Below are 20,571 nucleotides of genomic sequence, written 5' to 3' on the forward strand. Positions count from 1 at the left end.
TACACTGTCCAAAGTCATAATATTTAAATTCTCTTTTATAACTCTGATTGTCTTAAGTGCTTTAACTGTAGGTTAATTCTGAAAATTGAAAGTCAATACAGTATCATTATGTGAATATTATTTACTGCAAAACTACGAAATGTACCTGGACGTGAAGATGACAAGGTAGTCCTGTTTCACCAAATCTGGGCCACTTGAAGAGGAATGCTCCAAGCATTGAAGTCACATGAATTATCTTATTACACTCTACAAGTTGCTCAAAATCATTCTACATTTTTAGCTGTCTTCGTATTGTGAATGGCTTTAAATTTTCAAATACCCTCAAACTTGAAATTTAGATTGGTAGTTCTCAAACTTGACTGTACATTGGAATCAGAGGGAACTTTAAGAAATCTAATAGAGGATCCTAGGTCTAGAGTTTCTGATTTAATTGAGCTGGGGTGTGGCCTGAGCATCAGAGTTTTTAAAATTTTGCGACTTGATTCCAATGAATAGCCAGAGTTGAAGACCTTTACTGTTGAAACCCAGTCATGTCTAGTAGAGTCAAAAGTAATGAAATACACTGAGTCTTTGGACAACAAGAGCAGAAAAGTGAAACCCGATAGCAGCTGAAGGTTTATAGAATATTTATTTCTTTTTTGGTTGCAGCTATCTGCTTCCCAACCTACCACTGCTAAGACTGTTTCATAAGATGAACTTCTCTACACTCAGCTAATGAGGTGTTTCAATCAGCAGCTGTTCTTTGGATGAGAAGCCGATACTGTTTTAAAGCCTATTATTTTCTTGGGTGGGTATTCTGGAGCATGGGGAGCTGAAAGTCTTGCAAGGAAACTGCTGTGTGAAATTTGATTAGATCCTTGGTATTCATTTTTATGTTTCAATAACTGATTTGTTTTTTCTCCCCATTGTACTTAAGATTTAATATCTGTTGTATTTCCAGCAGTTCAAATCTAATTGTGTCGAATTTCCAGGATTGGAGGAAAAGTTGCTCCCATTCAACCCTCCTACTAGAAGTGCTGGAGCTAGGCTGGCGAGCATTGGACCCTAGTAAGTGTAGCAGGCTGTGAAGAGCGACTGGGTGGAAGCAGCCCCGGAAGAGCCCGTGTGAATGTACTGTCCTTTGGCCGCCTGGCAGTTAGCCTAGAAGACAAATATGAGAAAGGAGACGAGTTAGAGTAAATGTGACCCCACCTTGACCCTGTCTACTTCTCATGGGAAACCAGCCAAACCTTCACTCAGATTTTCTTCTTTTTAACAGCGATGTTGCTGAATATTGCTGCTGACACCATCCCCTTCTATCAAGTGTCTCCCCTTTTTGTCCCAGTTTTCTGAGCATTTCTTTGGTAAGGTTGAGGTTTGTGTCAGTTACTGGGGAAATCTCTGTTCAGTACCAACAATATTGCAGCAACAGTACTGGAAACTGAAGTTGAGAAATTTCTCACTAGTATAGTACACTATACCAAAAGAAAAACATGTTTATTTTTTAAATATTTCCATTTTTGACCTATATTGGTCTAGAAGAATATGTAATTTTTATTTAGTTGTTATCATAGTATCATTTGCTTTCCTGTATACATTCCAGTTAAAGATAAATTCAGAATTATGAAACTTATGATAATATTTGAGTGTCACTCAGTGGTACCACTTCTTCCAGTCAGTGTTGCTATTGTCTGTTGTCTCCAGGACTTATTTCTACATTTTACATCAATGGCTCTCCAAGTGTGTTTCATGGTCTACCAGCATCCCTTAGGAACATGTTAGAAATAGAAATTCCCTGGCCTTACCCCAGACCTACTGAATTAGAAACTCAGTGGGTGAGACCCATAAGCTGCATTTTTAACAAGCGCTTCAAGTGAGGGTCGGGGAAATGAAAAGAGGTTGCTAACGGGTACAAAAATACAGTTAGAGAGAAGGAATAAGTTCTAGTGTTCGATAGAACAGTAAGGTGATTATAGTAAACGATGATTTATTACATATTTTAAAATAGCTAGAAGAGAAGATTTGGAATGTTCCCAACTCAAATAAATAATAAATATTTGGAGTGAATACCCTAATTATCCTGATTTGATCATTAAACATTTTATGCGTATATAAAAAATCACAGATGCCCCATAAATGTATACAATTATTATGTGTAAATATAAAAGATTACAACAAAACCAAGTCCTTCAAGTGATTCAGATCCACACTGGAGCTTGGGAAGCACCATCCTTGATGATAAACTCAGCTTCCCTTCTTCTGTGTGGATGTCCCTATGAGCTGCGCTTTCACAATCCCTCCATCATGTGAGCTAGGTCTCCTCAATCCATCAGCCATGCAGCAGCACCGCTGCACTCTGCTTTCCACAGTCAAGGTAAAACACTACTTTGAAAATCTCATACCTCTCTTATGCCTGTGAGATGATTATTTAGCTTCCCTGGGGCCTTCCTTCCCTTTAGGGCCTCATCACCACACTGCTGACTACTCTTGGTTCCTTGCCTGGCTTCCTCTATGGTCAGCAAGCTAACAGAGGCTATTGGTAAAGTTTGTCACTATTCTATCTTCCTATTAAACTTTCACTCTTCTACCCTGCTATTTTGCATTCAGGTTTATCTGAATCTTCCTGCATGCTTTAGACAGCTGTTAGGAAAATTCAGGAATGAAGCTACCACACACTCTTATTTCAGCTGCACCTTACCTGATGCTTGACCATGTCTGGCCATAATGTGTGATCAATTTCCTAACAAGTTCCTTTAACTGCTTTTCTACCCTTTCCGACTGTCAGTATTGAAATTTCCATTTCTTCATCATTCTCAGCAGATACCCTCAACTGTAATCAGTCATCAACTGCTACATCTCTTGACTTATATAGAGCTGATTCCAACCATATTCTCTTTTCTGCCTCTTCCCTCCTTTTTGTCTTACACCAGCTGTGCCACCTATGCTTAATATTGAGTCTCATGCAGTCCTGCTCCTCTGAGTTCGTCTCCACTCAATTATCCCCACTCTCCTCATCTTTACTGTCTCCTCTGGCTCCTCTTTCTTTACATTTAAGTATGCAAAGCTCTCTCCTATTTGGCTAAACTCCAAGCTTCCTGGAGGACATGGCTATGTCTGATTTGTTCACCCCAGTTCTCGGCTCATAAAGGGTATTTTTTAAATTTTGGTTATTATTTGAATAAAAACTTCGTTGGTCCCCATTTCTCCTGGCAACCTTTCTGGGTCTTTTTCTGAAAAGCTTCTTGAATGGGCACCTTCCCTTTCCTCTTTATTGAAGCTGTTTCAGTGAGGGTCACTGATATGCTCCTAAATGCCTATCTCAGTGTCTTTTCTTGACCTTTGTTTTGAATCTCTCTATAGCATGTTATTATTAGCCCTTTGAAATTCTTTACTTGGCTGGGTGCGGTGGCTCACGTCTGTAATCTCAGCACTTTGGGAGGTTGAGGCGGGCAGATCACCTGAGGTCAGGAGTTTGAGACCAGCATGGCCGACATGGTGAAACCCCGTCTCTACTAAAAAATACAGAAATTAGCCAGATATGGTGGTGCCTGCCTGTAGTCCCAGCTGCTCAGGAGGCTGAGGCAGAAGAATGGCTTGAATCTAGGAGGTGGAGGTTGCAGCGAGCTGAGATTGTGCCACTGTACTCCAGCCTGGGTGACAGAGTAACACTCCATCTCAAAACAAACAAACAAACACGAAAGAAAGAAAAATAAATTATTCACTCTTTGTTCCCAGAATGCTTGGTTCACCCTACGATATAATTGCTGCTTTTCTTAGTTGCTTCTCTTCTTCATCTTCCCAAAGTAAAAAGTATCCTAGATTCAGTTCTTGATCCTCTTATCTCCTTCTCTCTGAAGTGTTTCTGTTGAAATTGTCCTTCAGTCTCCTTTCATCAACTATACTACCAGTGTGGATAATTCAAAACTCTCTCTAGCCTCAATCCTCATACTGACCTCTACTGCCACATTTTCAAATGCCTAATAGACACTAATAGAAGTAGATACCTTCTTGGCCTGAAGAAAACAATGCTTCTCCATGTCAGAAAGTCAAGCCCCAAATGTGAACACCATCAAGTAGATAAGAGGTAGCAGCATCTTACCACGGCCCGCTTCATAAAAGCCTCCTGGGTTGCCTCCTTGTTTGCAGCTTTGCCACCCCAGGCAGCCAGTGCACTGGCCTGGAGGGCCCGTCCATAAGAGAAACTTAGTTTCCAGGGCTTTGGTAGAGGGCAAAGGTTGATAGCATTGAGGTTGAGAGTAGCATCCTCTTCACTCATGCCACCAGACAAAAAGCAGATGCCTGGTAGGAGAGAAGCCATTTCACTCTATTAGTCCCACCTTATGTACCCTGCTTGAGAAAGCAAGCAATGAACCTACCAGAAAAGTAATGTCTCAGTCTTTTCTCTGCTTAATTTGCCTGAACCGGGTCAGAGAAATCAGTTTGCTTTTGCTGAAGCTAGTTGGGCTAGAGAGAAGAGTTTGAAATACATAAGGAAGGCAGTGAAATGTTGAAGAAATACATGGATTGTGGGCATCTGGGTAGACTTGGGATGCTTGGTATTCTGAAGTGTGAGGAGAAGTGCTGGCTGCCTGTGAGATAACAGAGGTTTGTTTCATGAATAGAAGCAGATTTCTGGACAAACACGAGTAGCTCTCCAAAGAATGAGGGCTAAGACCTTGAGTTAGAGAAGAAAGAAGGCCTTACCAGGAACAGCTGCAGGAACGGTACGGTGGAGAGCTGTTACGGTGGCCATAGCCACTTGCTCTGGAGTATACTTCTTGGTGCAGGCGTGTCCAGCAGTCACCATGTTGGGCTTTAGCAGGGTGCCCTCCAGGTAAACATGATGGTCATTCAGGGCCTTGTAGACAGCAGCCAGGACCTGAAGGACAAGAGGTCCCACCAGGTGAAACTCAAAGCTAGACTTAGAGTCACCTGACGTTGGCACATTTACACTGCAGGGAGGCAGGATGAAGGAATTCTCATTTGCTGCTTGGCAAAAGCTTCTGAGCCAGCCTCCAGGCCTCATCAGACCAATGTATTGCTATCCATAGCCACTGAGCACAACCAAACTGGCCTGTCTTCATCACCCCTAATCTAGCTTCTCATTCACTGCATGAATGACGGGCATGGCTCTGCTTCCTAGAAGCCCTTCATTCCTTTCTTTCTATTACTCCCATGGTCAATGTCATTCCTTATTGAGACTGCATTGCTTCAGTTATTTGGGGTCATCTAAACAGGCCTCCACTGTCCATGTTTACAGAAGCTGAGTAGTCATATAAGCATACATTTTAGAGGCGCAAGTGCTTTTAGATTGCATTTCAGTGCACATAATTTTCCAAGTAGGGAAACTAAGTTCAGATGACATTATGACTCTCCTACTTTCCCACAGTGTGTGAATAGAACCACCCTCTTTCAGATATACTGTGGCTAATTTAGAAAGTCAGATGGAATAAAGTACTCTCTAATTACATGTTCTCGTTTGAGCCATGTGTCTTATTTTAAAATTTCTTTGTGTACATGTAATCGAATTGAAGTCAAAAGAGATAATATGACTTGCCCAAGAACCCACAAGTGGAAACGCGGATTCTCCCATCCAAGTCTTGGTACTGCAACTCCTGTGCTTTTTCTATATGGAGCATACCATGTACCAAAAAAGTGAAGGGCTGACGAGCACCTCCCTACCTTCTCAATGCTATCCATCCTAAAGACTACTTCAAATATAACAGCTGTTATATGTTAAGTAACAGCTGTTACCTAAAACTAAGATTTTTCAGCTAGAATTGGGAACTTCATATTTAAAACTTACTTTCTCAGTAACGTACTGGCAGTGTTCCAGGTCATGGTCTCCATCAGGAATTACCTCTGGTTCAACAATAGGTACAAGTCCATTCTAAAAAGGAAAATCAGGGAAGCAAAAGTGAAGCTCTGATCATTGTTATCCTTTCCTTAGGAGGAGATTCAACAGTTGCAATTGGTATAAATTGAAGCCATTATGGAGAAATACTATATAGGTGACTTAAAGGCAGTAGATTTTTTCAGAATGGGGTAAAAACTAAATACAAAACCATAATTTCTGTATCTCTTTCTAGAGACTATTCTAGGTGCCTCAGAACCTAGCTACTGCCTTTTTAGGGCATCTAAGCATAAATCATTAAGAAAGATGTCTCTAAGGTGGGTTAGTGAGGAAATTCAAGCAGTGTTTATAGTTCTAATTGGGAATCCCAGCTGTCTACAACTCTAGTAACCCCAACATAGTACTCACAGAAGAAAATCAAACTTAACTTGGACCCAGAGACATTTTAGTATGTGTTGGAAACTTTAGCATCTGGTCACCATCCTCCATGGAATTATTTGGATTGGAACTCGGTCAGAGCTGTCACTCTTCAGCTAGGAATCTAAGAGGATCATGTCTTGGATGTTACGGAGAATAGACAACAAAGTTCCCTGGCCTCAAAAGCCCGATCACTTATAAGACAGCTTTAGGAACTTTGACAGAGGGCAGCAGTTGATGACATTATCCTTTGAACTCATAGCTTAGTTGGACTCCTACTGGCTTCTGGAACCAAATCTCTCCCTACCACAGTTGGCTATAGCAACCGTTGTGAAAAATGCCACTAGGATATACTGGTGACGGAAAAGGAGGTCCATGTGTAGTTACAGTATAATAGAAAAGAAAAGCTCTGAAGAAAACTCTAGCCTACTGTTTTTCAGCCCAAGGGGAAGGCAGAGCACCTGCTGACAGATGCTGGCGTAGCGAGCCAGGGCGTTGGCGTTTTCCTGGATAGCGAGGCTGGATGGACACTGGTCGGCAATCCTCAGCACAGCACGCCATTTACCAAAGTCAACGCCATCTTTCTTGTACTGAGCACAACGCTCTGAGAGGCCATCAAGCCCTGCAAGTCACAAAAGAGAGAAAGGCTTCTTCACACCTTTGTACCAGATCCATGGGGTCTCTCATAAAGTGAAGGAGTTCTCCCTTGGCTAAGCTTTCAATCCACTGAGCTTGAGGACTGAAAACAGCCAAGCATATCAGCATTAATCACAACACTGAACCACAAGACCTAGATTTAATAAATAGTGTTTTGATATACATACTATCTACTCCATATCTAGATAGAAGAAACCAATAGTTAATATGATACTCATTTCACAAATGTGGAAACTGAGGCTCCTAATGGTTAAGCGACTTTACCAAGTTTGAACTGCTGAAGAGTGACAGAGCTGGGATTCAAATTCTGCTTAGCTAACACAATGTTGTGAGTTAATGCTTGTCTACTTGGGCAGAAGTACCTTGCAAAATTATCTAGGTAGCATGTGATAGAACCAGGATTCAAACCCAGGTGTGTCTGACCTCAAAGTCTGGGGCCTTTCCACTCTACTGCTGCTAAATATTTTTATAAAAGTAATACTTCCAGGTGCAGAGTTTAATCTTCTTTGTCCAAGGGACTGTGGTAAGCACCTCATATACATTGTGTAAATTAATCCCCACAACAGTTACTCCATTTCGAGAAAGGAGAACTGAGGGTCAGAATATTTCAGTGACTGGCCCAAGGTCACAGTTGTTAAATGGAGGAGCTGGTATTGAAAATCAGGTATGTGTGGCTCGAAGACCAGTGTAATAGTTGTGTTTTGTTTTCCCTTGCTTCCTTCTTTACTTGGCTTCATTTCTAGCTTACACTGGCATGATTCATCTCAGTGGGCAATATCCTTACCTTGAATGGTGGTTTCTTTGTTTGTTCCTGCAAGGGGAGCACCTCCTTGGTCTAACTGTGGATACAAATAATTAACAAATAATTAACAGGTGTCAGATGTCAGGAAAACACAAGCAGAACTCTTGGAACTAACTAATAGTTTGCATCTTTTACAGACAAGGAGTTGAATTAGCAAAGTGTATTAGTCATTGTGGGGGACCCAGTTCAGTCCATAGCAGAAGGGAAGTTACCTGGAAGGTACAATGTGAGAGTGTCTACCCTAACATTTATTGAGCACCTGCATACACCAGGTATTGTGTTAGCATAGGAGGTAAAGAGAATTAAGGATACAACCTCTACTCTCTACATAGCAAAAGTCAAAGTCATGAGCTCAAGAATTAGCCTAAACTGGCTCTGACCTTGCCTTGCTGTGTGGGCAAGTTATGTTACTCTTCGTAGTTCAGTTTTCTCACTTCATCTCTAAATAAGGGTGATAATTGAGTCTACTACCAGAAGTTATGAGAATTTAATGAGTTCTTGGAATGGTAAACACTCTTATTCGATGGATACTAGTTTTCACTTTTGGGAAGTTTATGCACTATTGGAAGACCTAGTTATAAGATAGAATAGTAAATGCTTCAATAATTATAACAGTTACCATTAACTGAATAATTGTGCAGTATAAACTTTTTCTTTTTTTTCTTTTCTTTTCTTTTCTTTTTTTTTTTTTTTTGAGACAGGGTCTCACTCTACCATCCAGGCTGGAGTGCAGTGGTATGACCACAGCTCACTCCAACCTCAACCTCCAGCGCTCAGGTGATCAATCTTTCCACCTCAGCCTCCAGAGTAGCTGGGACTACAGGCATGCACCAACACACCTGGCTACTATTTTTTATTTTTAGTAGAGACAAGGTCTCGCCGTGTTGCTCAGTCTGGTCTCAAACTCCTGAGCTCAAGCGACCCTCTTGCCTTTGGCTTCCAAAGTACTGGGATTACAGCCGTAAGCAACCATGTCCAGCCTAGAAACTTTTAGTCATTTCATCCCTGTAAGAACATCATGAGGTAGCTTCCCATTTTAAGAAATGAGATTGAGATGCAAAGAGATTAAGAATGTGTAGAAAACTTGAGTGAAAGAAGAGGGCACTGGAGGAAAAATCTAGAAGAAGATCTGGGTCTCCGTGGGAAGATGATGATGGAAAAGGGTGAGAAGAGAAATTAGATGAGGAGAATGTTCAGAGTGTTGGCCCCACTTTTGCCAGTGTGCTGGGAGTTTGCCTAGGACAAAGCAGACGTGAGGTGTGAATGGAGGTGTTCACCTTGATTCCCACCACGATCCCCTTTTCCTTGAGGATGTTTCTGAACAGCTTTCCCTGGCTGTCCTTCTGGTAGAGGGTCTCATGGAAAAGGATCACACCCCCGATGCTCTGGTTGATGGAACTGTCCACAGAGAAGAGGATTTCTCGGAACTGCCGGCGGTTCTCTTCGGTGTTTTCCACCTTGATCCTCTGCAGGCGGTTCCCCATGGTACCTATGGTGGGAGGGCCGAGGGCAGCATAAGGAGCAAGCCAGGGCTTTCCTGTCAGCCTTCTCCACATCATCTCAGAGACCTTCACCACGGTGGAAAGCAAGACTCCCTTTCTTTTTTCAGATAGTCAAAGTTCTTGCCTCAATTTTTTGTGTTCCAGGGAGAAGACCCTGGTTGCTATCAGGTTGCTGGTTAGGGAGTGTGTGGGCTGGGCATATAGAGGTCAGGGTGGAAGCCACCATCAGGTCCAGGTGGATATGTAAGGCCCTCAGGCCTCTTTAGCCTCCCTGTTCCAGTCCTCAGTCTCTCTGGATGTACATACAGAAGGAGGGATGGGGCACGCTCTTGATTCTCAGGGTTCTGTCGTTTTATGGCAGATTGTGCAACTCTGCCACAGCTTTCCCTTGTGTCATCCTGAGTTTCTCCCATCCATAAGCCCTGTCCTATTCCAGATGCAGATACTTTCCTGCCCTTCCTGACTGGACTGACTTTAAACTGACTTCTCACTAGCAGCAGATGCCTGTGTATCTGACTTTGCACTAGTTACTAAGTTTCTGGCCTTACTACAAGGCTGGATTCAAATGACCCCTGGCAAAGGGCCTTAAAATGAAGGGCTTCAGCCTCTTTCCTTGGCTTTCAGGAATGTGCCTACTACTTACAGGACGCAAAAGTTCTATGCTTACTGAGTCTTCTGCTCTCACTCCTGTGTACATAAACCTTTACTTCCATAAAGAATATGATTATCAAGCTGTTTTTGCTAAGTGTAGAAAAAATAATATGTTGTTATATGATGGGACTCCTTTTTACACTTACCTACAGATTCATCTGCAGCCAGGATCCCCTTTCCATTGGCAACAATGCTATGGGCAATTTCTGAGAGCTCCTTCTTCTGCTCCTGGGTGAGGGCTGGAAATCGGTGGGCCATCGCGACAGGTCTGGAAAAGAGTGTAGGAGAGTTGTGCACAGAACCGTGGGTGGCTCGGATGGATGCATGATCAAGACAGTTGGGGGTGCAGACATGCTATGCAGACTGCTGTGACACCTCTGGCCCATTTCCACAGCTGGATAAACAAATGAGGTGTGTTTTTCCTCCGTCACTTATTAGTTGCAATTAGCCACAATGAATGAAGGTGGGATGCTGAATGTTCATGGTGATCCTAGACAGAATGCTTTCCAGGAGACCTTTGGAATCACTAATTCAAACACTGAATGAACTAATTAGTGACCCACTAAAATACAACTAATAGAGGGAACTGCAGTAATGGACTGTCTCTCTGTTCTGTGGACTCCTGGTGCCACTGTATTTCCATAATGGCTTGAGGCCAGGACAATGACACTCTTGGCCTCTGCAGTTATCCTCCACTTTGCTCTGTTAGTCTGTAGTTCCAACAGATTATTCTCCAGGCAACAAGCTTGAAAGGATAAATCTATACATAGTCTTGAAGCTAAGTTCCCTTTGGCCTCGGACTACAGAGAGTTGGGTGCAAGTTTCTTTTTCCTTATATTCAACCATCTATGAAACCCCTTGGGGCAGACCAGAGAGGATGTTTCCTAAGTGCCTCTGGGCTCAGGTTTCTCACTGCCTATGAGGATGCTAAAGTTGTGTGGCAGTCCCTGCTCCAGCTTCACTGCTTTAGCAAGGGAAGACTCTGGCTTGAAGACCCCCTAACCAAGCAGCCTCCATACTGGTGGTGCTCTGAAGGGGATTGTTGCCCTTGTTTGGCTGCCACTTTGGGTTAATCTTGAAAATGCAAACTCAAAGAGCCCTCACTTTGGGTGTTACAAAGAGTGCTTTTTGCATAGGTTGGGCTACCAAAGGAAAAGTGGTAGTGAAGATTATCTTGGGTACCTTCCTATCCAATCCCCGGGTCTCCTCCTTTCTCTCATCTTCTCTCCCTCCAATACACTCAGCACGGGGTGGATGCTCCATGTCTACATATTACTTCCTGGAAGCCCAGGGACACCTCAGGTCTCATTTGATCCACTGGCAATGAGGTAATTATAGCAGGTATTATCTTCATTAATTAATGAGCAAACTAAGACTTAGAGAAGCTAACTGACTTGTTCAAGGTCCCAGCTAGGATGAAGCAGAGTCCCTCTCCAGTCCTATCCTCATGACAAATATATTTCTCTACACTTTCTGCATCCCTTTGGGGTAGGCTGTCAGTACTCTGTCCCTTGATATAAAGAGTCAGTGGCCACTGAGCTAATTCATGAGAAGGTATAACTGATGACCTCATTGTTGCCTCTCCATTTCAACAGAGGTTCTTTTTTTTTTTTTTTTTTTTGAGATGGAGTCTCGCTCTGTCACCCAGGCTGGAGTACAGTGGCTGGATCTCAGCTCACTGCAAGCTCTGCCTCCCAGGTTTATGCCATTCTCCTGCCTCAGCCTCCCGAGTAGCTGGGACTACAGGCGCCTGCCACCTCGCCCAGCTAGTTTTTTGTATTTTTTAGTAGAGATGGGGTTTCACCGAGTTAGCCAGGATGGTCTCGATCTCCTGACCTCGTGATCCGCCCATCTCGGCCTCCCAAAGTGCTGGGAGGCTTGAGCCACCGTGCCCGGCCTCAACAGAGGTTCTTTTCTTAACCCAAAAGAATGAAACTGCAGTGCTGTTACTGGGGTAATAGGACAAGCTAGTGGGAAAGAATTTCTAGAGAAGGTGACCTTCCAAGGCCCATTACGTTCCAGCCGCCAGCAGAGCATCTTTGCCCTGTTTATATATTAGCCTCTAATATTGGAGTAAAAGATTTTTAGCTTTGGACCTGGCCTCCAGATCATCATGCTGAAAAAAGCCAACTTGGGGGTGATCTTCAGAGCAAGGTGCAAACTTTCTCTCTCAGTTTACGCATTTGCACAAAGGAGTTGACAATTACCCAAAAGGAAAGATGGTTTCTTAATGAAACAAAAGGAAAAATCAGCCCAATAATAATAATAACAAGTGATCATGTATTGTCAAGCACTCTGCTAATGTCTTTACATGCACTATATAATTTTTCTTCAAAATAATCCCAGAAGGTGGTTGGGCTCTTTTTCCCTCCTATTTAATAGATTAGGAAAGAATATACGAGAGTGTAAATTACTTGTCCAAGGACAAATAGCTAATAAGGCATCAAGTTGAGATAAGTGGCGGCACTCCTTTCCATTCAAGGGAAAGAGTGAGTTTGATGGAAAAAAAAAACGGCCTTTGGATGATTCCTAACGTCCTTGATGACACCCCAGAGTACCTTAGGCTGTGGGTGATTACACCGTGGACATTACTTATTCATAAACATCTGACACATTCATGTAGAGGCTTGCTGCTAGTAGATCAGACAGACCTAGGTTTAAGAACCATCTCTGCCTAATCTAACTGGAACCTCGGGCAAGTCAGGCAGCTTCCTGAGTCTCAGTTCACTATGGATTAAATGGTGATAATCACTGTTCTGGTTGTCTCTTTGCCAGGTAATGCAAATACAAGCTGTGAACACCTTGCTCACTGTAGTTGCTCAAAATATGTTTGTTAAATTGCATGATACACATGACAAAGCTTTACAAAGCACTATAAAATGCAATGTATTACTAATTCTCTTTTTTTAATAAAAAAAAAAAAATCACCTAAGGGGCCTCTATGTTTCTATTTACTACCTATTTCCAAACTATTTTCTTCAATCTAGATGTGCTGACTCAACCAGAATAACAGTGAAAAGGTCAATTCAAACTAATACTGTTTACAGGGAGTTAAACTTCCACAGCGGGATTAAAGGTCTGTACCACGTTAGCACAAATGTCGCCTCTCTGTTAATCATAAAACAGGGTCACAGGCCAATGTTCACCACAGGGAGACTGGAGGCCAGCCTGGGATGGGCAATGACACGGAACAATTTCAGTATTCCTAAGCCTCTGCTCTCTGAGGTCTCAAGCCAACGTTTTTCAGTGTGATGGAAAGTTGTTCACATTATATTATTAAGTGAAAAACAAGTTTCAGAGAAGCATGCAATATATACTATCCTCCTATTTTTTAATTAAAAAATGATATATACCCATACTGTGTGTGTGTCTATGGAAAGAAAGAGTGACAACTCTGGAGTTACCTCTGAAGAATGCGGTAGGGTGGAGAGATTCTCACATTTCTTTTCTTTTTCTTTCTTTCTTTTTTGTTTTCTGAGACAGGATCTTGCTCTGTTGCCTAGCCTGGAGTGCACTGGCACGATCGTGACTCACTGAAGCCTCATCCTCCTGGGCTCAAGAGATCTTCCCACCTCAGACACGAAGCAGCTGAAAGCTACAGGCACCTGCCACCATGCCCAGCTATTTTTTTCATTTTTTATTTTTGGTATAAACAAAGTCTTGCTATGTTTCCCAGGGTTTTCTTGAACTCCTGAGTTCATGTGATCCTCCCACCTTGGCCTCCCAAAGTGCTGGGATTACAGGCGTGAGCCACTGCACCCAGCCACATTTCATTTTATACATTTTTTTATCACACACTTTATTACATATGTGTAACAGGTAAAATGTATATAAATCTGGAGGAAAGTTGTACTAACAACAGAAGGTAACCACAGAAAAACAGAGCTACAAATGACCTCAGAGATATTTGTGTAAACCCTGTCACTTTAGAGATGAGGAAACTGAAGCCAGAGAGACTGTCTGATGTGCCTTCTAAGTTGTGATGTTCTAGGATTGCAAGTTACATCCTACTGGCTTATGACTTGGAATTCTATTTCTAATCCTTCAGCAAAATAGCAGATAGAATCCTATAGTATGGTTCCTTCTACCTTCCTTGAAGACGTTCTGTGAAAACATAATTATTCGTAACATGGATATTTAATTCCTGGAGAAATAGAAGGCAGCAGAAAGTTCGTTTGCTTCTCTGTGTACAAGACAAATGGATTTTTAAGGCAAATGTGAGGAGGCTTATTTATTGAAAGCCTGTGATTTCTAGGCATTGCATGCAGCACTTTTGTACATGATGCATAAAGATGCCCATAGCTTCATTATCCACTCCAATGTCCCAGTGACAAGGGCAGTGGGATGATCTAGGGCAGCCCTAGGACAACCTGATTTCCAGTGCCCTTCAACACATGTGGAGCAGCCCAGAACAAGTCCTGAATGGTGCTCTTTCCTCTAAACTTGGACTGAAGACAAAGGACTTCTTAGATATTAACCTTTTCCCATTCCCTGTCCCAGTATCTTTGGCTCTAACCTGGGCCTGGGTGCTACCCAGATGTGCCTTAGCTAAAGTGATGAATAGCAGGACAGCAGAGTTCAAGCTCTGGTGCATCCAAAATGAGCCCTAGGTAACTGTTTAAAGAGAACTTATTTTTTAAAAAGGCAACGTATTCTCACAAATGCCTATTTTTCAGAGAGTAGAGCAGATGTATCAAAAAACACAACTTTTTTATTCCTACTATCTTAAGCTGTAGGGTCTTCACAATCTCTGGGGCCAGCGCAAAATGTTCTGGAAAGTTTCAAACATGAAGGGTTTGGAAATTCATAATCAAATGACGACTATGCTCTGTGAAGTTTCCAACCCTGTTGCATTTCCTCATTCGAGCAGTGGGTGAAGGCAAAGGGTAAAACACTCCAAGAGTTTGTTTCTGTGACAAAGAAACTTCAGTGTCAGTACCAGTAGGTGGGGGAAGAGAATGTAGAAAATGACATAAGGCAGTTGAGATGTAAATAAATCACTAAAATAAGTAGTTGTTGTGAAAAGAGAGTTGAGAGTTGAAATGAACAGGAATCTCAAAAACTGATTAGAACCTAACGATAGAAGTGTTCAAGTTGTTTTTCCTAGATCAGAGACTCACAAGGGCCTTATTCAGGTAACATATGTAACTGGAAATCAATCTTGGGCATTTTGCCACCTCTCAAAAAGCCAGGAAAGGTGTGAATGAGCGTTTATGCTTAGAGAGAGGAAAACAAGCATTTCCCTCCAAGCAGAGCCATTACGTTTTCAGCCACCGTAAAGTTTTTCCCGAAAACAAAGGCAAACCAATCTTCCCTTCTATAAGCTTAGTGCTATTATTAACCCCTTATTCACTGGTGCAGTCCAAGTATACAATGGAAGCTTTTTTACTTACAGTTTGGGAGAGAAGAGTCCTCCTAGGTATCAAAAGCTGTGAGTGAGGCAGCAACTGCCAAATAAGACAGATCTTTGGTAACACACAATTTTTATAGACTTCTCATTAAAGTTTTTTTTTTTTTTTTTTCCAACGTTTACCCTCCCCTTTCTACCTTGACCTAGTAGGGAGGTGTTTATTCAACACCTCCGATTGGCTCATAAACAACCAATCCTTGAAATCATGCCCATACACTCCTTATACTCACAGAATGTTAAAGCTGCAAGGAATGTCTTTAGACCATGGAGTTCCTAATATAGACTCTCCATTTCACAGATGAGGAAACTGAGGCAAGGAAGATTAGGAGATTCCCCTAAGTCATGCAGCTAGTCAATGACGGAGCTCTAGGGGCCATTAAATGATAGTAGGAAGGCTGTTAGTGTAGCTGTAACACTTACAGAACACATGAACTTGGTGAAAGGTTTTTGGTTTTGTTTTTTACTTGTCTGAGCCTTTATTTTCTTTTCTGTAAAGTGGGATCTCGATTTCATAGTACCATTAAGTAAGTTTGTATAGTGTCTGTGTGCAGTAGGCATTCAAGAATCATTATTTCCAAATTAGGCAATCAATGCTATATATGTGTGTGTGTGTTTGTGTGTGTGTGTGTATATATATATTTGTTTGTTTGTTTGTTTTTGAGATGGAATCTTGCTCTGTTGCCCAGGCTGGAGTGCAGTGACAGGATCTTAGCTCATTGCAAGCTCCGCCTCTCAGGTTCACGCCATTCTCCTGCCTCAGCCTCCTGAGTAGCTGGGACTACAGGCGCCCGCCACCCCGCCCAGCTATTTTTTTGTATTTTTAGTAGAGACTGGGTTTTACTATGTTAGCCAGGATGGTCTCGATCTCCTGACCTCTTGATCCACCTGCCTCGGCATCCCAAAGTGCTGGGATTACAGGCGTGAGCCACTGCGCCCAGACAATCAATGCTATATTTTTATTATTTATCTTCAATATATCATTAGTAGCCAATTCCAACAATTTATTATATAATTTATAGTTAAATTTAAATAATCTTTCAATAAAAGAAATGGATTCTGAATCCTTGAATTTCCCATGTGTTAATTTTGTCCAGATGGGAAATAAAATATTCTGTTTTTAAAAATCATTGTCTCTCCCATCTTCTCCAGTCCTCCAAAACCTAGCTGGGCTCTCTGATGTATCTGATGCCAGAAATCGTTGTCTTTTATTCCCATTCTCTTGCAATCTTTGTACTTTTATCTTCAAATTTGGTAAAAACTAGAATTAAACTCAAAGAGATTGAACTAAGCCATCAGCACCCCTAAATATGGTACTGTCTGGATATGGGTTGATTCTGGAGGGTTTTTTCCTAAGTATGAAATCCAAATTTAATCCCAGAGAAGAATAAAAATATTATATGCTTCCAGAGGCAAATGAAGAATGAGGCAAGTAAATGAGGGAAATCTAAAAGTGATGGAATGACCATAAGTACAGAAAAGGATAAATTCTCATGAATATGTTCTTTTGGAATAATTCATAAAATGGAAAACAAAACCAAGATGCTTGATGTTGCAGAGTGTAACACTAGAATTTTTGGATGAAAAGGTGAAATGTCAACAAAATGAAGGAAAAAATAAACAGAACTAGGTGATCTAAAAAAGTTTAGATTTAGTCAGCTTCTGAGAGTGGTAAGTATTCATCATTGAATGTGAATACTGAAGGAAACTGAAGTATTTGAAACACAATATTGAGGCTCATTTGGCTAGGGAAGTTTTGACCAAGGCCTCTCCTGAGGATAGTAGAAGGACAGACCAGGGAAAGGTCCTATCAGCTCCCTTGACTCCACTTACTATCTGATGGTATGTTTCCTGGTTTCCCCAACTTCAACTGGGCTCATTCAAGCTCCTGGTACCTGATTCATCAGACCCATGTGACCAGCTTCGGGGCTATGTGAGGTTTCATCCTCTATGATTTTTGGTAAAGGAGGATGGAGGAACAAGAGGTGGATGGTGATGAAAGAATAGAGAGTAGGTGTAATGAAAGTTCTTGGGAGTCAGGGCGGGGGTGATCAGTACCATAGCTAAAACATTCTACCTGCTGAGAGATGCTACTAGTACTAATTACTCTTGTTATACAACAATAATAGCTATCCTTTTTTTTGAGAGTCTATGATGTACCTGGTTGTTTTCATAAATTATCTCCAATATCAGTGACTCTCTGAAGAAAGGCTTATTACCCCCATTTTATGCATAACAAAACTCTCATTCAGAGAGGGCAAGTAACTTGTCCAGAGTCACAGTACAGGTAGATGGAGAGTCTGTCTCATTCCAAGACAGTGATCTAAAGCAGAGCTGCTTACATTTTGGTAACTGCAGACTCATAAATTAGCTCTTTCCCTATTGCCTTCTCAGCAGTTTATAACCTTGGACATTAAACCTTCATTAATCAGGGAGGAATGACTTGCGTCGGCAGACGTAGGTGTCCTTGGTGAGCTGGGCATGGCTCCACGTGAACAACAGCCTGGCTAGGAATGTCAGAACAGCATGAGTCCTCCTGCCCCGAGTGCTGCCACTTGCTGCTGTTTCTGTAGCATCAGCGTTTGCCCACCTCTGGGGATTGATGTGCAATCGAAAGTCAAAGTTCAGGAAAACAAAGCTAAGCATTTACTGGACCTTAGAGAAACAGCAACTCTTGACCAACACACACTGCTTGCAGGGCTTTTGTTTTTATTTTTACTTTTTTTTTTTTTAAGTCTCCTAACACAATAAAATGTTCCAAATTGAGTATTATATGTGGAAACAGCATTGGACTTGGAGGCTGTGAAACACTGGGAAATTCTTCAACCTTGGTCCACAGTTTCCCCATCTGTAAAATGAACTAGGAATGCCTCCATCAGAAATGTATTATGAAGCATGAATGAAATAATATATGAGGGGCGTTTTGTTCAGAATAGGTTTTCATTAAATAGCTAGATCTGAATGCATAACTCTGGTTTAGAGGCCTTTGATTGTAAGATCTTTTAATAGGCAATATGACAACAATACTATTCATGATCGTTACAGTCAATACTTCTAACAATGGCGTTGCTTATTCTCTACTCCCTTCCCAACTCTAGATATTTCTTCTGGTTTGAGTGTGATATATATAAAAGCCAATCCACAGACCATGTGATAAATGTGTTATTAATGCACAGCATGAGGTCTGAGTCATAAGCAAACTTGTACATACAAATAAATCTCACATATTATAGAGTTACACTTACTGCAGAATTAGCAATATTATAGAGAAATAACTTTCATAAAAAGAGACCGCATTACACAATGCAACTGGAAGAATCGCGATTGGCATTTTAAAACGTATTTTCCAAACTGTGGTACAGATATTTCCTTATCATATTGCGATCTGCTTTGATGGTTGGAATAGGTTCAGGACCCCAAAATCAGTAGTTATTACTTTGTTCTAAAGATAGAGCTATGTTTTCTCAGCATGGTTCTTAAAAGTGTTTTGTTGTTATATGTATAAGGCATTTTGTTAGCTATGGAGACTTTTTAGAGGATATGAGGTGAGTAATACTGGCCTATTCTCAAGAAATTTGCATTCTAAAAGGAAGAGAAGATTGAAGTTGAGAATCAAACCAAATCAAATCAAACCAAATACAAAAATGTATATAAAAACATCCAGAGATTGTTGTTATTGTTGTTGCTGTTGTTATTGCAGCATTCATGGATGACTGTGTGAAGTAACATGAAAGAAAAGTCCTGCGAAAAACCCAAATATTTGAGAGTTTTTACAAGGCCAAGTCAATTGATTCAATCTGTCAGACTGTAAGACCTACGGGGGTCTGGGGTGGTAATGTCTTACCAATGTTTCCTCATTATCCAGCCCCATGCCTAGAATACATTAGACACCCAATCAACTTTTGTGGAATAAATGTATCAGTAAATATATGAGTATCAATATGGGTGTATATTAGTATCAATCTCAGAAAAGTCTAGAGTAACTGGCTTATAATATTCATCCCAGAGAACTTTGAAATAAATAATAAGTAGAGTATGAACACTTCTTTCTTTTAAAACTATACTAGGTTCTGAAAGCTCTTCTATCATTGTTCATTTGGAATTTCACAGGCATCCAGGCTGTAGTGCCTTGCAATGGTACACAAGAAACACAGCCTCCCTACTTTCAGCAAATTCTGGTACAACATACACAACACAAAATTTACCATCTTAGCCATTTTTAAGTGTTCAGATTAGTAGCATTAAGTGTATTCACATTGTGGGGCAACCAATCTTCAGAACTCTTTTCATCCTGCAAAATTAAAACTCTATACTATTAAACAACAGCTCTCCATTCATCCTCCCCAGCATCCCATAGCAACCACCATTCTGCTTTCTATCTCTAACAATTTGACTATGTACCTCATGTAAATGAAATCATGTAGTTGTCTTTTTGTGTCTGGCTTATTTCACTTGGTACGATGTCCTCAAGGTTCATCCATGTTGTAGTGTGTGTTCGAATTTCCTTCATTTTTAAAGCTGAATAATATTCCCTTGTATACTGCATTTTGTTTATCCATTCATCTGTTGACGGGCACATGGGTTGCTTCTACCATTTAGCTGTTGTGAATAATGCTGCTATGAACATGGGTATATAAATATCTTTATTTAGACTCTGCTTTCAATTATTTCATGGTTTTATTGAGGTGGAATTCACATAGTATACAATTCACCCATTTAAAATGTACAATCCAATAATTTTTTAGTCTATTCATAGAATCAGAGTATTAGATGTCAGTTTGTGAGAGGTGTGGTAGGTTTTTCAAGATGCTCCAAATCTGATGGTACAAATAGTTTTAAAGCACCAGCATGAAGTCCAGGAGCAACAGGCAACAGTTGTCCAGGAGCAACTGCAGCAGATTTGAGAATAAAGGAGTCATGGGTCCCATTTCATTTCCTTGTGGTAATTTTTTTAGATGCTTTTCATCACTAAGAAATTTGAACTCTGTGTATTCTAGGAACACTAGAGTGCCTTGTATATTCAAGTATCCAGGGTAAGTAAATTCAAGAGTATCCAAATTCTGGGGCTTAAAAATACCCCTTTGAGAATAAAAAGTAAAGCTAATGCTTGAAGTATGTTGAAGAACTGGAGTATTTCCTTGTCTGAGGAAATTTGGATATGCAATTTGGATGTTGCAGAGGCAGAATGAACAGGAAATAATTTCACACTCAGTGATGAGGATTTAGCTGACAGGAAAGAGTTACACAGTGGTCTGAAGTGTCCACCAACCCCCCATTTCCCCATATGTCTTTGAATTGGGTT

General features: G+C 41.1%; 1 protein-coding gene across 1 annotated transcript; it reads right to left on the bottom strand.

Moving 5' to 3' along the window:
* Positions 1-609: 609 nt before the first annotated feature.
* ALDOB (aldolase, fructose-bisphosphate B) lies at positions 610-15,366 on the bottom strand. Its single transcript, XM_003911431.2, has 9 exons — positions 15,256-15,366; positions 10,009-10,130; positions 8,987-9,198; positions 7,692-7,746; positions 6,712-6,872; positions 5,786-5,869; positions 4,684-4,858; positions 4,079-4,278; positions 610-1,140 (listed from the first exon to the last, which is right to left on the bottom strand). The coding sequence occupies exons 2-9, from the start codon at positions 10,118-10,120 to the stop codon at positions 1,045-1,047; spliced, it is 1,095 nt and encodes a 364-aa protein (XP_003911480.1). The 5' UTR covers positions 10,121-10,130; positions 15,256-15,366; the 3' UTR covers positions 610-1,044.
* Positions 15,367-20,571: the final 5,205 nt, after the last annotated feature.

The sequence above is a fragment of the Papio anubis genome, chromosome 13 (genome assembly GCF_008728515.1).
Source record: "Papio anubis isolate 15944 chromosome 13, Panubis1.0, whole genome shotgun sequence".
NCBI lineage: Eukaryota > Metazoa > Chordata > Mammalia > Primates > Cercopithecidae > Papio > Papio anubis.

Bases quoted from the DNA above. Each gene is read 5' to 3' on its own strand.
- ALDOB (XM_003911431.2), bottom strand. From the start codon at position 10,120: ATGGCCCACCGATTTCCAGCCCTCACCCAGGAGCAGAAGAAGGAGCTC. The intron at 5,870-6,711 runs GTGCTCTGCCTT...TTTCCTTTTTAG, and splicing joins ACGCCAGCATCTGTCAGCAG to AATGGACTTGTACCTATTGT. The intron at 1,141-4,078 runs GTAAGATGCTGC...TTTGTCTTCTAG, and splicing joins CTTTTATGAAGCGGGCCGTG to GCTAACTGCCAGGCGGCCAA.